Source organism: Opisthocomus hoazin, chromosome 26 (assembly GCF_030867145.1).
Source record: "Opisthocomus hoazin isolate bOpiHoa1 chromosome 26, bOpiHoa1.hap1, whole genome shotgun sequence".
In the NCBI taxonomy this organism is placed as follows: Eukaryota; Metazoa; Chordata; class Aves; order Opisthocomiformes; family Opisthocomidae; genus Opisthocomus; species Opisthocomus hoazin.
In genome coordinates this window covers 6858576-6873965 of record NC_134439.1, presented here as the reverse complement: position 1 = coordinate 6873965, position 15390 = coordinate 6858576, and the positions used below count along the sequence as shown (strand labels likewise).

General features: G+C 46.8%; 1 protein-coding gene across 1 annotated transcript; it reads left to right on the top strand.

The window, feature by feature from the left end:
- The first annotated feature begins 1987 nt into the window (after positions 1-1987).
- LOC104335060 (olfactory receptor 10A2-like) lies at positions 1988-3943 on the top strand. The gene is given in 3 exon segments (XM_075443565.1): positions 1988-2041; positions 2994-3801; positions 3804-3943. Coding segments are annotated over 3 exon segments (1002 nt in total).
- Positions 3944-15390: the final 11447 nt, after the last annotated feature.

Here is a 15390-nt window from a genome sequence, read left to right as displayed (position 1 = left end):
CACTCTAGAAATGCCTCTTTCTCTTCATCGACATTTTAGTGATCCTTGACTGACCTTGAAGTTGTTTTCTGTACCATAAATGATTTAAAACGGAGGAGGTGAGGTTTATTCTTACTGTTTTGAAAGGAAATGAGAGCAAATAATGAACACATAAACTTACTTCATTCCAGTCTACTTACTTTTAGAATTTAGGGCTTATTAGTATACGCATGTTTGTGTATGCATGAGAGTAAAACATGCCTGTTCAAAAGATACATTGATCTATTCAGAACAGTAACATACTTTTTAACTATTTTCTTTCATCACCTACCTGAATATGTGTGGTCCTTTGACTAATTAAGGGATGACAAATATGACTGGAGACAAGGAACAAAACTTTGGCAGTTTCTTTCTCCAAATATGAAAACAGAAGACTTTCAGGAAATGGCAAGCAAGATAGTTTTTCGATACCTTTTGTCCATCAAAAATGAAAAAAAATTGTTTCCATAGAACAAGTCCTGGGCAAGTTACATGATGCAAAGGAGATCCTGGGCAAAATATTATCCCCCATAGAGAATAGTAGCGACTGTCTGAAACTCAGTGAAGAGTAAAAATGGCACAATAGATCACCAGGCTTCTACCCTCACATCCTGTATTTACTACTTAGGTCTTCCTAATGAAGTTAATAAAAAGAACTGTACATCTCCAGTTAGAAATGTCATTTGTCAAAAAGAATAGACACCGACATTTTACACATCAGTGGGTATTTCTGTATTTACAAAACACACTGGGTATTGATGTCTTTATAAGGCACACTTTCAGAATATCAAAATCAAGGCAAGGAATAGCAAGGCAAAAAACCTCTTTTTTATTAAGAGGAAAAACATAATGGAAAGACTTGATGCGTTTTGTTATTATTCTTGACTTGCAGGTGTATTCCCTCATTATACACCTAGAAGTTTACATGATGAAAATGTATGGGATGCAATTATCAATAAGAATTGCTTTTTGAAGCATTCAGCCCTATAATTTATACCGTAACAGATATGTGATTTCCTGATTTATTCATCTGTTACTGTAAGCAAGCTTTAAGTCTTACTTACCAATTCAGGATTTCCAGGTATGCATGTGGCCTTTAAACTCTTGAAACGAGCAATGGATCAGATGTATTTTTTCTAACTTACCTGAAAGATTGTCCTTTAAAGGACTCGGTGCCTTTTTCTAGGAGAGCTTCCCTTATACAAAAAGGCCCAAGCTAATGAAGTCCTCTGCCAATTAAAGAAATGAAGGGACAGAAGAACCTTATTATCTCTAATTAACTCAAATAATTACCTCCAGATGTTAACTTATATGTATAATTATACATAGTAGAAACAGAGTCTGAAATAAGATCAGGGGAATAAAGACCATAACAGAAACTATATCTTGTACAGAAAAACAAATGTTCTTTCTCTCAAACATATTAGGAAGATAAGTCTAGGTAGGAATTGTATTTGCTGAAATGTTTGGGAATTCTGCAGCTTCATTTTGATTGAAAAGAGACATTCTGAGAATGACATCTTTTTCTTTAAAAAAAATCTCCTTCAGTTTACATATCTAAACATTAAAGATGCAGGAATTGGTTCATGTTTAAGAAACATAAACATAGACTTCTCTGTAGATGTGTCTACCATAAATACTTGGAATGCAGATTTTATTTTCTAGATAGGCATGCACTGTCATCTTAAATGTCATTGGACATGTCTAGTCACAAAAATACCTCCAGAGACGATATCATAGTACATATACTATAAATCACATGTGAGTATGATATCAATGCCATGTACAGCATAACTTGTATCCCAGAATCACAGGGATCCACAACCATCTCTTCAGGAAAATCCCGTGTCTTTGTACCGACATAAAATAGAGAGCGTGGCAGGACCTACCACGCTATCCTGCCCAACCTCTCGCCAGGACGGCCGTTTCCTGCTCCTGCAAAATGGAGAGGATGCATTAAAACCCCACTATGCTAACCTGCTTGGCTTCTCATTCTCTCTGTGCCATCTCTCACCAAAAACAGGTAAGTTTACTTATTAAGGTAGCCTATGACATTTGGCTCTTGTGTAGATCTCTACACTGCAGACATCTTAACTCATTTATGTTAATCCACTTCACGACTTACATCCCTTAGATTTGCTGTATGACTGAAGTCAATATAGATTCTGACAGTCATTTCAAAGATGTTGGAAAGATGAGGAAAAAAATAAAAAAGGTATTTGGAAAACTTATTACAGAAGAAGGAGAAATTGCATTAAACATTTAAAAATCTTTTTTCATTGATAGTGGCAGAAGACAGAAGAAATAATTTTCTCTGCTCTGCTCTGTTCTTTTCTCTCTTTTTTTTATATACTTTGTGTTTTCTCGTACTTAACCGCCGATTTTTACTGCAGTACATTTCATTGTCTATGTTTTGCACGTTTTATCAAAATGCTACCCTTTTCTTTTACTGATAAATGATAATTCCTATTCTGTTTTTGACTGTATCTTTTTGGCTGGAATGTTATTTATTTTGTGTTTTCTTTTCTTGCTGTTTGGGGGATGGGCACAAACTTTGAGACTTCCTTTTGAAACTAATTTGGGGTAATATCTTTCTCCATCTGTTGGTTTCAGTGAAACACTTCAGGAATTCAGATATATGTAAAAATTGAAGATTTCTATCTTCCACTATCTACCACTTTTTTCATCTCTCTGATCTCTCAGGAGTCAAGTATCTGAACTTAAATACACTAAACTCAGACCTTCACTCCACAGGTAATATTAAGTAGTTTTCAGCTGTCCATAACTTCTACATCAGAGGTAGAATTCATCTCTCATAGGTTTAGCCTTCTGAAATTGCTGTACTTTACGGAGTTTCAAATACTAGGTACAGTACTGAAGCAGAAAATGTGAAAAATTCTATAAAGTTTATGACTTTGTTTCTTGGAGCAATCACGATTTTGTTCCTACTTTCTGTCATTTCGAAATCTTTCCAGATGAATTGTACAGTAAAAGCTGGTAGAAGCAACTGCATCACAGCGACCGTGTTCATTCTCCTGGGCCTCTTCAGACATACTGAGCTGCAGTTCTGGTTTTTCTTCATGCTCCCCCTGATTTACACTATTACTATCATTGGGAACAGCCTTATCATCGTTGTCACAGTTCACCCATCCTTTTATACCCCCATGTACTTTTTTCTCAGGGTCCTCTCCTTCATGGATATTTGTACTACTTCAGTTGTTGTACGCAAGCTGTTAGTGAATTTTCTGTCACAGGACAAGAGTATTTCCTACATCGGTTGTGCTGCCCAGTTGTATTTCCTGATTTTTCTAACAGCTGCTGTATCCTGTCTTCTTGTTGCCATGGCCTACAACTGTTACGCGGCCATTTGCAGCCCCCTGAGATACACATTTATGAGGAACAGAAGAGTTTGTTTTTCCCTAGTTCTGCTGCCTTTCCTTATTGGTAATGTTGTGCCGGTGGTCCAAACTGCTTGGGTGTTCACACTGGCATTTTGTGTGCCTAACAAAATTAACAATTTCTTCTGTGATATCTCACCACTTATTAGACTTCTATGTACTGAAACATCGCTGTATGAAATTCAGACCACAATAACCACAATATTGGTCATTTTCACCCCATTTTCTCTCATCCTTCTGTCCTACATCTTTAGTATCTCCAGGATTTTGACCATGCCCTCTGCAAGGGGGAAATACAAGACCTTCTGCACCTGTTCAGCCCACCTCCTAGGAGTGATGCTGTACTGTGGGAGTGGCAGCCTGATTTACCTAAGAGCCAAGTTCAGCTACCACAAGATGCTAAAAAAGTGCTGGCTTTAGTGTACACAACCATAACTCCCATGTTAAATCCCGTTATTTACAGCTTGAGAAATAAGGATGTGAAAAGGATTTTAAGAACAATTATGAGGAAGGTGAGGACAAGGTAAATGTGCAACTGAAAATACAGAGAGTAGGATTCTTGGGTTAAATACAGGTATCAGATGTGGATGTATACTGTGCTTCTGTGAAGACTTTGTATCCATTCTATTGAGCAAAGGGAAAAACCCAGATGTTGCAAGGAAAATACGATATTGTCGCGGAGGATGAACCGGATTCGACACGACGATCGATGTGATCAGGTACAAGCCGTTTATTAGTCCCAGATAGCTCACATTTATATTCCCCATTACATACGCGGCGATCTCCCATTGGCAATAATCAAATTAAGTCACATAGCAACCCGATTATGATTGGTGTGCATTACTCGTTCACGTGCTGTGCTCGTGGCTTTCTTGCAGGTGGCAGGTTCCACTTCAGTATCCTGGACTTATTTTTCTTTGCATTCATTTCCTTGTTTATACCACCGTTTGTCCTCTAGATGCCCTTGCGGCCTTATGCTAAGGCTCTGTGGACTTATGCTAAGGCTTCATGGCCTCATAGAGAAAATGCTGGATTGCTCACCTGTCCCCAGTCCTTTAATGCTTCATCCTCCACAAATCCCCCTTCTTTGTTTTGAGCAATCCAGGCCTGGTTGAAGACCTTAAGCATCAATTTCTTTATGCAGCTTAAAGCACAACCTACAATTCCTAAACACACAATAATTGCTACCAAAATAACAATACCTTGTTTAACTAATTCCCTTATCCATCCCGACAGACCCCAAGAAGACAGCCAACTGTCAAACGGTGATGAATTGTACGTAATAAGCTCTGTTCTTTCCCACAAGACAGCTAGCTGTTGGTGAATACTTTGAGAGTGATCAGACAGATTCATGCAACACATCCCCTCAAACTCTTGGCACCCATGACCTTGCGCAAGCAATAAGAAATCAATAGCCGCTCTATTTTGCAAGACTGCATGGCGAACGCTATCTACATCCATTAATAACTGCGTTAAAATCTCTGAAGTGATATTAGACTGCTTCAAGCTCCAACAAGCTAAATTTTTAAGAATATTCCAATTCCTGGCGGCAGCGCCTCCAGGGAGGAAAAAGGATAACGCTACTGTTCCAGCTACAGATCCCAGCTGTACATTATCATCACACCCTGGATCAAAGTGTCTAAGACTTCGCTTACTATGAGTTTTATTGAGGCTGAAGAAATCTCTGATACGTGGGGTGAACAATGTTAGCTTTCCTATGTAACACGGACCTCCTACCGGGTGAACAGGAATCCCTCCCCACGCGCGATCTCCGCAGATGAGGAAATATCCTGATGGCAACAGAAATCCCCCTGAGGTGTTAACCGAAAACTTTCTCATAGTGTTTAGCGAAAAATTCCAATGCCTTGAATTCCCACTTACATTTTGATAACCCATAGTATACTGCCTTTCACCTTGGCTATGTAACCAAAGAAGCCACGGATCTCCGAACTCAATCACTCCTGTGCCATTCCACGGCAACCACTGCGATTGCTGATGCAAATTGCTGCAATTTGGCTGGTTAGTCACATTTGCCCATTGAGCGGGTGCCATGGAACCTAGTAGCTCTAACTCCTGCAGAGGAAGTGAACTAGAGTGATTTAAATGTGTTACAATCCACTGCTGTAAAAAAGCACTCTGCATCACTGGCACATCACTACTCCACGTACATTCACCTTTCTCTGACCTACTTTGCCTGGTTTTGTTATACAACTCATTCAAATCGTTCATAATCTCATTCACAAAGTCCTTGAACTCGTCCCCATTCGTGATAGGATAGCCAATCAGGCATGTGCAAAAAGGATCTCCTGGAGTAGCTAAAGAAAGGCAAAAATCCATCTGACCTGTTTGATTGGCCCAGGTTACCCACATATTGTGTCTCACGTCAATGCGATGCATGGCTCCTGCATTCTCAACAAATAGGCAAAGGCATATGGTTATCCCTAGCGCGATGGCTGCTGGCATCCTCGTCTCTTTCCAAACCGTCGTAGACACTGTCTCTTCATTTTCTCCCATTCTGTTTTTGGCACCATCCAGATAGCAGGTACCGGGTTATCTTTGCTGCACTCAGGCTTAACTACCAGGATAGTTCTTGCCCTTACGTACACTAATCTTACCCAATCTGCTGTAGCCGAGTGATATTTTTCACTGTCTATGTTTTCATGTCCAGCAACAATTAGCACACGAACAGTGTCGAGTTCCCTTTCCATGCACTGATCACACCAGCATTGTGCACGTGCTACTCTACACCACCACTGTTTTCCACAGACATAACACTTACATAAAACCCATGGGTTACACGCCTTACAATAGTTACACTTAATTGTTCCAGCATGTGCTTCCACACCAGCGTCCATTAATCCTTCTTTTCCAAAGCCTGGATATCTGCGTCATCGTTATCTCTATCAGGACCTTTCCACAGACGGACTCATCGAGCAGGAATCCATCTTACTCCGTTATCTGTAAGCAAGCACGTATAACCTCTACCAGTTAATTTCACTTCAGCTGGTCCTTCCCATTTTCCTGTTTGCAAATTCTTAAACTGAACCAACACCTTTTCCTGTTTCTGTTCTCCTTCCATCAACGCCCTGTGATGTATTAATGCTGGAGGTTCTTTCCTTTCCCCTGTCAAACGCAAAAAATTCAAGACATACAATGCTTTGTTCAGTCGTTCCTGTGGCATACTCTCAGTCTCCCCCCTTTTTTGTTTATGCAGTAATTGTTTCAATGTGTGGTGTGCTCTTTCTACCATGGCTTGTCCTGTGGGATTATGTGGGATACCTGTGGTATGGTGTATGCCCCAGAGTACACAAAACTGAGCAAATTTTGTTGAGGTGTATGCTGGACCATTGTCTGTTTTTATCTCTGTGGGAATCCCTAGCACTGCAAAACTAGCATATAGATGCTTTATTACATGCCACGTGGTTTCTCCGGACTGCGCAGTTGCCCAAATGGCCATGGAAAATGTGTCAATCACTACATGTACGTATTTTTGACGTCCAAACTCCAGTACATGCGTGACATCCATTTGCCGTAGCTGCAAGGATCGTAGTCCCTTGGGGTTTACTCCCACTCCGAGACCTGGACTGATGTTTTGGCAGTCTGGACAAGACTTCACAATTCCTTGAGCATCATGCAAGGGAATGTAAAACTGTCTCGATAATACCTTCGCGGATTGATGGAAAAATTCATGGGCGTTGCACACCTGAGCGAAGCTATCCGTGGGTGGACCTGTCCACGTCGGCATAACAAGATGATCTGCACGACGGTTTCCTTCTGCAAGGCCCCCTGTCATCAAATGGTTACGAATATGGGTTATAAAATATGGCACTGTTCTATTGTTTAGCATAACTAACAACTGCTACAACATTTTATACAAATGTCTATTGGATACTTCTTTGAGCATAGCACGCTCTAAACACAACACTACTCCTACTACATACAAAGAATCAGAAACAATATTAACTGGCTGTCTATCCCACTTTCCCACGTCTAAAACACCATTTTTCTAATTTTCTCCTTTCCCGATTTTTATGTAACAATGGTGCGATAGCCCCTTGTACCGCGGCAGCCACACACGCAGCGTACTTGGTCTGTTGGGTTCGTTTCATCAACTCAACCATGTCCGCTACTTGTGCAGATCGTGGCAACGAGCCTAGTATTTGTTTGCTCCTCTCATTGGCATTGTCAAAAGCTAGTAACTGGAACATTTTGGTCTTCATGTCCCTTGTTAGGTCTGGGTGCATCTCGATAGCTTTGTAAAGTTGATCAACAAACTGCGTAAACTGCTCATTTTGTCCCTGCTTAATATGTGCAAAAGCAGTAGGCTGACCCGACACCTGCACTGAAAGAATTGCTTGTAACGCGAGTTGCTGCGACAGCAGTATCACCTGCGGTATAAATCCTAATTGCATCTGTGCATCTGCAAAAGGACCCTGTCCGGTAAGCATTTGTGATTGAATACCATATCGTGGATCATTTTGATCCCGAGGCCGTGCAGCCTCTTGATCACACAGTTGTGACCACGCCCTGTGGAATAAAAGTTGTTGTGAAGGAGTTAGCATAATTTCAGAAATTTGTAAAATGTCCATAGGAAGTAACCGATCAGCAGTAAAAATATACTTTAGCATTTGTTGGGTTACTGGCGATCTTAACCCATTCTGCATTACTGAAGTCTTAACTTTCTCCAATAACTTCCAATCAAATGCTTCCCATTTCGATTCCCCGCCCACCTCCGTCACCACTGGATACGCTGCAACAAACGTGATGAATTGTCCCTCCACCAGCGCGTCTCGAAAAACTCCTCTCCATCGCTGTCCTGGATGCGTCTCTCCAGCAGGTGGCAGCACAGGATTACATAAGCGGCTGGGTGAGAGTGTAGCAGGTGGCAATGGTAACGATGTTGCTGGCAATGGAAGCGGGGTGGGTGGCGGCTCAGGATTCCAGTCCGACCGGAATGTTTTTCCCTTCGTCCTGCACCGATGGTTCAAGCGTTTCACCAGCCCCTGGCAAAGGTGACCGCAACGACAAGTCCTTTAACTGCTGGCTGATCTCCTGCAGTACTTGTTTAAGCGAACTATCGTCCTCCGCCCCCGACTCCCTTTCCCCTTCCGGGGTTCCCGGTTGGGTCGGCGATAGTTGTGGGTATATTTTTTCAGGCTGAATTTCCTCACTAGCCCTTTCAGCTATTTCCCCGTCACGTGTCTCTGCCGCCGTTGTTTCTTTTACCGTCCATAAAGGTGGCATACGTATGCGATTCTCAAATTCGGCGCGTTGTTTGAAAGCAGCGTAGCATTTCCCGACGCTGACAGCGTAGCAGGGCTCAGTGCAGCGAAAGCAGACGCAGCGACAGTTCTTTCGCTTTTCATTTCTTGCAAAGTCTCTCTCACTAACCACCAGAGAGTAGAGAAACGACCCGCGGTCTTATCCCCGCTACTGATCTCCTCCCACAGTCTTTGTCCTATGGCTTCCCAGGTGGGCAGCTCAAACACGGCTCCGACCCCGGGGATTAAGTTACGCTCTCGTGCCCACACCAGTAACTCTTTCAGTACTTTTGCATCGTAGGAGACCCCTCTCAGAGAGGATATGTTGGAGGAGCTTCACCACTGCACTTTCTTCTTTTGTCTGTGTGGACCCCATCTCCTCCTCAACCTGGTGGTTCATCTCCTCATCTCCTCCTTCCTAGTGAGATCCTGACAGGGATAGCCATCCCGTCTTGCTCCGTCCCTCTCGTCGTAGGGCACATCCTGACAGGGATAACCGTCCCGTCTCGCTGCGTCTCCTCTCGTCGTGGGGCACGTCCTGACGGCCATAATCGTCCCATCTCAAACGGAGCCTCTTATCGTGGTGCGCGCAAAGTTCCAGCACCGGGGCAGCAGCTACTCTTGGTTGGCTTCTCCGCCCTTTGGACGCCTCCTTCTACCTCCAGACGGATCCCATCGCCTGAAGTCTTCGGGGCACACAAGCGTCCCTGTTCGGGCGCCAGATGTCGCAGAGGATGAACGGGACTTGACACGACGATCGATGTGATCAGGTACAAGCCGTTTATTAGTCCCAGATGGCTCACATTTATATTCCCCATTACATACGCGGCGATCTCCCATTGGCAATAATCAAATTAAGTCACATAGCAACCCGATTATGATTGGTGTGCATTACTTGTTCACGCGCTGTGCTCGTGGCTTTCTTGCCAGGTGGCAGGTTCCGCTTCAGTATTCTGGACTCATTTTTCTTTGCATTCATTCCTTTGTTTATACCACCGTTTGTCCTCTAGATGCCCTTGCGGCCTTATGCTAAGGCTCTGAGGCCTTATGCTAAGGCTTCATGGCCTCGTAGAGAAAATGCTGGATTGCTCACCTGTCCCCAGTCCTTTAATGCTTCATCCTCCACAGGGGGGGTGGGAGCCTGAGGGTGGGCAAGGCCTCGCACTCCCTCCCTGTCCTAACCCCTGCCAGTACCCCACCCACCCTACACCTCCTCCCCAGTGACATCCCCTTTGGGCCCCTATAGCTCTCCTGCTCAGCCTTACCCCCCAACAGGCCCCTATAGCCACCCCTCTCCAGCCACCCACCCCACCCAGCTCCCCTCCAGGACCCTATAGCTCCCTCCTCACAGCCACAACCCCCTCAGGCTCCTCCCCCCCTCAGCCATAACCCCCTCAGGTCCCTATAGACCCTGCTCACAGCCAGACTCCTGCCCCGGGGCCCTAGAGCCCCCCTGCCCAGCCATACTCCCCCCTGCAAGCCTCTACAGCCACACCCCCTCACAACCCTATAGCAGTCCCCCCAGCACCCTACAGCCCCCCCCTCACAGCCATACCTCCCCTCAGGCCCCTATAGCTGCTCCCTCCAGCCACACACCCCCCTCCAGATCCCTATAGCCCCCCTGCCTATCCATAACCCCCCCCCTCCAGCCCCTCTCACAGCCACAGCCCCCTCCAACCCCTATAGCTGCTCCCCCCCAGCCACACCCCCCCCTTCCAGTCCCGTACAGCCCCCCCTCCCAAGTCACAATTCCCCCCTCCAGGCTCCTGCAGCCCCCCCAGGCGCCTATAGACGCCCCCCCAGCCACATCCCCCCTCCTCTCAGGCCCCTATAGCCCCCCTCCCCAGCCACAGCCCCCCCTCACAGCCATACCTCCCCTCAGGCCCCCTCCCGCCCCGCGCCGGCACTCTGCCTCCTCCCGACCCCCACCCCTACGGACGCTTCCCCGCCCTGCCGACCCCCGGGCCCCCACCCCGGACCCCCAAGGCCGCCCCCACCGCGCCGGCCCCGCCGCCCCCAGCCGCGCTCACCCGTCGCCTCCGCAGCGCCGGTTTGAAGCGTCCCGCTGGCCACGCCCTCCTCCCTGACTGGCCGCTGGACGCGCCCCTCTCTCTCATTGGCTCCCCGCGCCGCGCGCCCCGCCCTCCCGTCGCGGTGCTTCACGGGAGTTGCAGTCCCGCCTCGCCCTGGCAGCCGCCATCTTTGCCCCCCCGCCCCCATGCCCATCCCCGCCGGGGGCACCGGGCCGGGGCCGCCCCTGAGGCGGGGCCACCGGCGGCCCCAGCGCTGTGCAGCGGGGAGAGCCCAGCCGAGGGCCGGGGGGGGCTGCGGGTCGCGGGGTCCCCCTGAAGGGAGGGCTTAAAGGGAGTTTAGCAGAAGCAGCCTTGCCTAACAGCTACGGAATTTCGCAGAGGCAGCACTGCCGGACGGTTGCTGCGCAGAGAACTGACAGTGCTGAAAGTAACTGAGGCAGAGCCTGGCATTCCCTTACAAAGGGGGCAGTTCCCGAGAACGGCTGGGGACTCGCCTGGGCCCGGCGAAGTCTGACCTTGCAGTTTGGATGGGAGCCAGGAGAGAACGGGGTTTGCCCAGAAACAAAGGTCAGTCAGCGAACACCGTGATGAAGAGGAGGAGCCTTCATCTGCGGAGCCCCGACGACCACCACCAGGAGGCACTGCGCAAGCGTGGCTGGGAGGGGTCTATGGAAACGACTTTTTGGAACTGGTTTTAATACAAGCGGGCACAGGTCATGCGTATGTACAGGCTATTGGCAAATTTAATGCATATATAATATTCGACTGTATAAATTGAAGGAGCAACACACTGCCCGGCGCTCACGACGTTGGTGGGGCTACCCCCCCCCCGTGCCGCCCAGCGCCGAATAAACATCCCTACTGTACAGTCTGACAGACTGCGGGGTCTGCTTCCCGCACGTCAGTTTTGGCGAGCCAGGCAGGACATCTCTGCTCGGCCGTGGGAGCCACTGCGGGGCGGGCGCTCCTGGGCGCGCCCCGGGCACTTTCCCCGGAGGAGCCTCCGCTGGCGGCCGCTCACCCGGAGAGCAGACAACAACCTCCTGCAGCCGCGGATGTGAACGGTGTGTTTTGTAGGGACGGGCCTGGAAGGGTTTGTAAGTCGTACGCGTGGCCGGGGCTGCTGGTAAATCGCGCAGAGACGTCTGGCGTGCGGCACAGTCCCCGTGGGAAAGGGTGCCCTGGTAAGGAAGGGGGGGTTTGCTGACCGATAGAGCGGCCGCCGGCGATCTTGAGGGTAGATCGAGCAAACCCGAGGGTACCGCGCATCCCAGTGTCGGGAGCCAGGACGGACCTGCTAATGATTGCTACATAAGAAGCAGGAGAAGGGTAAGCGGACCTCCGCGCAATTGCGTTCAGGTTGTTTATGAATGTGAACTGCAATGGCATTTGGGTTGTTTTGTATGAATGTTAGCTGCAAGTGATAATGTTATAATTTGAATGCCCAGGGATTTGGTCTTAGAAGTATTGTCTTTGTGCGTGTGTATGTGTGGCTGAGACACAGCATTGCTGTGAAGTGAGAGGGAGTCCCGATCTGCGATTCCGTAACTCCGCGAGGAGCACGGACAGAGACGGACAAAGCGCTTGGAACGATTATAAAGCTTGTAAATCTTTTTAACGTGCAAGTTGATCTGCCGTAGCACCTAACCACTCTTCTAAGGGATGGGGAACGGGAACTGGCTAATTATTAAAGTGGCAGAGCGAAGGAAATCACTCCTTAGGTGGTTGGGGCTCGAACCTTGGGAGTATTTAAATGAAGGGGGGCATTGGATACAAAGGGGAGAAGAAAGGTTTTATTTGAAAGGGGCATATGTGACTCCCACAGGGTGCAAGGTGGCTCGAAAAGTGGTACTGTGTATCTAATAGGCGAGGAACGCAGTGTCCTAGGTGCCTTCCCCGGACCCCACGGTTTTATAGTTGGGAAAGAACTCACCAAGAAATTGAGGTAGTGAAGCTGGTGTGCGGAAGGGAAAATTTGATTCCGGAAATTTGAGATGTGTGGGAGAAAGACTGGGAGGAAACTATAACGAGTTGTAAGAAACGATTCGTGTAGAAATTTATTAAAAGAATTGCAAAAGTTGAATTAAAGGGGCAGTAAGTCGCGAAATGGGTAACACTCAGGGAGGAATTTTGAAAAAGAGTCCTTTAGGCTGTGTACTTGCTCACTGGAAAGACATTGTTGGGACCGGAGGCATAGAAAGTAAAAGGACCCTTATCAAATATTACAATCAATGGTGGCCTCTATATAAATTGGAAAACGGGGCCAAGTGGCCATTAAATGGGTCAGTAGACTATAATACCCTTTTGCAGCTAATGCTGTTTTCGAGGAGAGAAGGAAAATGGGATGAGGTCTCATTTGCGGATATGTTTTTCACCCTCCGAAACCATCCAGAGTGGCAAAGAGACTGTGGAATGATACCATCACAGGACCCCATGGTACTTGCACTTGAGCGAAAAAATAATAAAGAACTCAGAGGTAAACTGAGGCAGTGTTGTTCGGCATGTAGCATTGGGCCAAGATGTACAAAAGCTAATAAAATTCACCAGGCGCCAGAACAGGATCTGACTTGTTCAAGACTCCCCCTCGGTCACAGGAACAAGACGCGGACTCGGCCAAAACCTCCACTCCTTCAAATAGCCCTGTGTCTTCCCGGACTGAGAAGAAGTCTACCTCAACAGCTTTACAAGCACCTCTTCGAGAGGCGGTAGGACCTGACAGTGGAACAATGTTGGTTAAAGTACCCTTCTCCACTAATGATCTAGAAGCCTGGGAAAGAGTGGCTCGGGAATATCGGACCGACCCAGCAAGAGTCGCTAAACATTTTAAAATTATGATAAAACAACATAATCCTGACTGGGGTGACATAACCGAAACAGACAAATAGATAATTCTGAAAACTGCCAGTGATTTGGTTGAAAACCACTATAAAGAGGGGGGGGAGGGGGGGGGGGAGGTTAAGGATTATTTCCCCCTCCAAGACCCAAATTGGGATGCTAACAGGTCTGTTCACAGGGAAAGGTTGCAGGCATACCAAGAGTAGATTTTTTTAAAGGAATGGAGAAGGCCATTCCCAAAAATATAAATTGGTCAGCTTTGTAAGCAGTTAAACAGGGTCCTTCTGAGTCTCCGTCTGAATTCCTGGACCGAATGAGGGATGTAATGCGCCGTGACACAGCGCTGGACCCTGGGTCAGAGGTAGGAATGCAACAACTAGCCTCACTATTTTTGGGGCAGTCTACAGGAGACATTAGGCGCAAACTCCAGAAGTTGTGCCGCACAGAAGCGAGAAATTTGGAAGTCTTACTGGATGAAGCATGGAGAGTGTTTAGCAATAGAGAGGAAGGGTGCAAACAAGGACAGAGGAGAATGGTAGCAATTGTCAGCGAAGAGGGAGAGAGAAAACCTAGACGAGAACCATCCCGGTTAGGCAGAGACCAATGTGCGTTGTGTAAGAGGTTTGGTCATTGGAAAAGGGAATGTCCAAGAAACAAGGGAAAGGAACGAAATCATCGGACAGGAAGAATGGTAGCTCATGTTAAGGAAGATTGACGGGGACCTGGGGAATCCACCCTAGCGGATCCACTGGTTATAAGGAAGCTAGAGAAGGAACAACAAGAGGTAGAATTTTTGGTTGACACGGGGGCAACATACTCGCTTTTCAGTCAAGCCTCGATGCCTCTGGGGAGTGACTATATCATGGTAAAAGGGGTGACTGGCCAAAGTGAAAAGGCATACTTCTGTAAACCTTTAAAATACAAATTAGGAAAAAAATGGGGCATCCACAAATTCTTCTATATGCCCAACTCCCCAAAGGCATTCCTGGGAAGGGATTTGTTGGAACAATTAGGTGCAAAAATTACATTTGAAAAAGCAGAAATTACTCTGGAGGTGAAGGATCAACGATATATCCAGGTACTGAGTCTATTTCTAACCAGTCCTCCCACAGAAGGAAAATTCCCAAAGAGATCCTCAACCGGGTATACCCTGGGGTATGGTCCACTGATGTGCCTGGAAGAGCGAAGAATGCTGCAGCCGTTGAAGTTAAACTCAAAGAAGGCCGGCAACCGGTAAGAGTTAAGAAATATTCCCTAACACAGGAAGATAAGGAAGGAATCCGGCCAGTGATAGAAAGATTTTTACATTTAGGATTATTGAAAGAGTGTGAGTCGGATTTTAACACCCCTATACTACCTGTCCGTAAACCTGACGGGTCGTACCGGATGGTCCAGGACTTGCAAGCTGTAAACAAAACAACAGAGAACCTTTACCCGGTAGCAGCAAACCCATATACTTTGTTGACCGTATTGGCTCCCGAATTAACCTGGTTTACTGTTTTAGATCTGAAAGATGCCTTCTTTTGCCTTCCTCTCCATGAAGCCAGTCAGAAATTATTCGCATTTGAATGGGAAAACCCCAAAAGTGGTCGAAAGACTCAGTTCACTTGGACGGTGCTGCCACAAGGATTTAAGAACAGCCCTACCATCTTCGGCAATCAACTCGCAAAAGACTTGGAATCCTGGGAAATCCCATCTGAAGAAGGGAAATTATTACAGTATGTGGATGGCATCCTGATTGCCACCAAAACAGAAGACAGTTGTAATCACTTGGACGGTGAGTCTACTAAATTTCTTGGGGCTCCAAGGGTACCAGGTATCTAAGAAGAAGGCCCAAATAATACA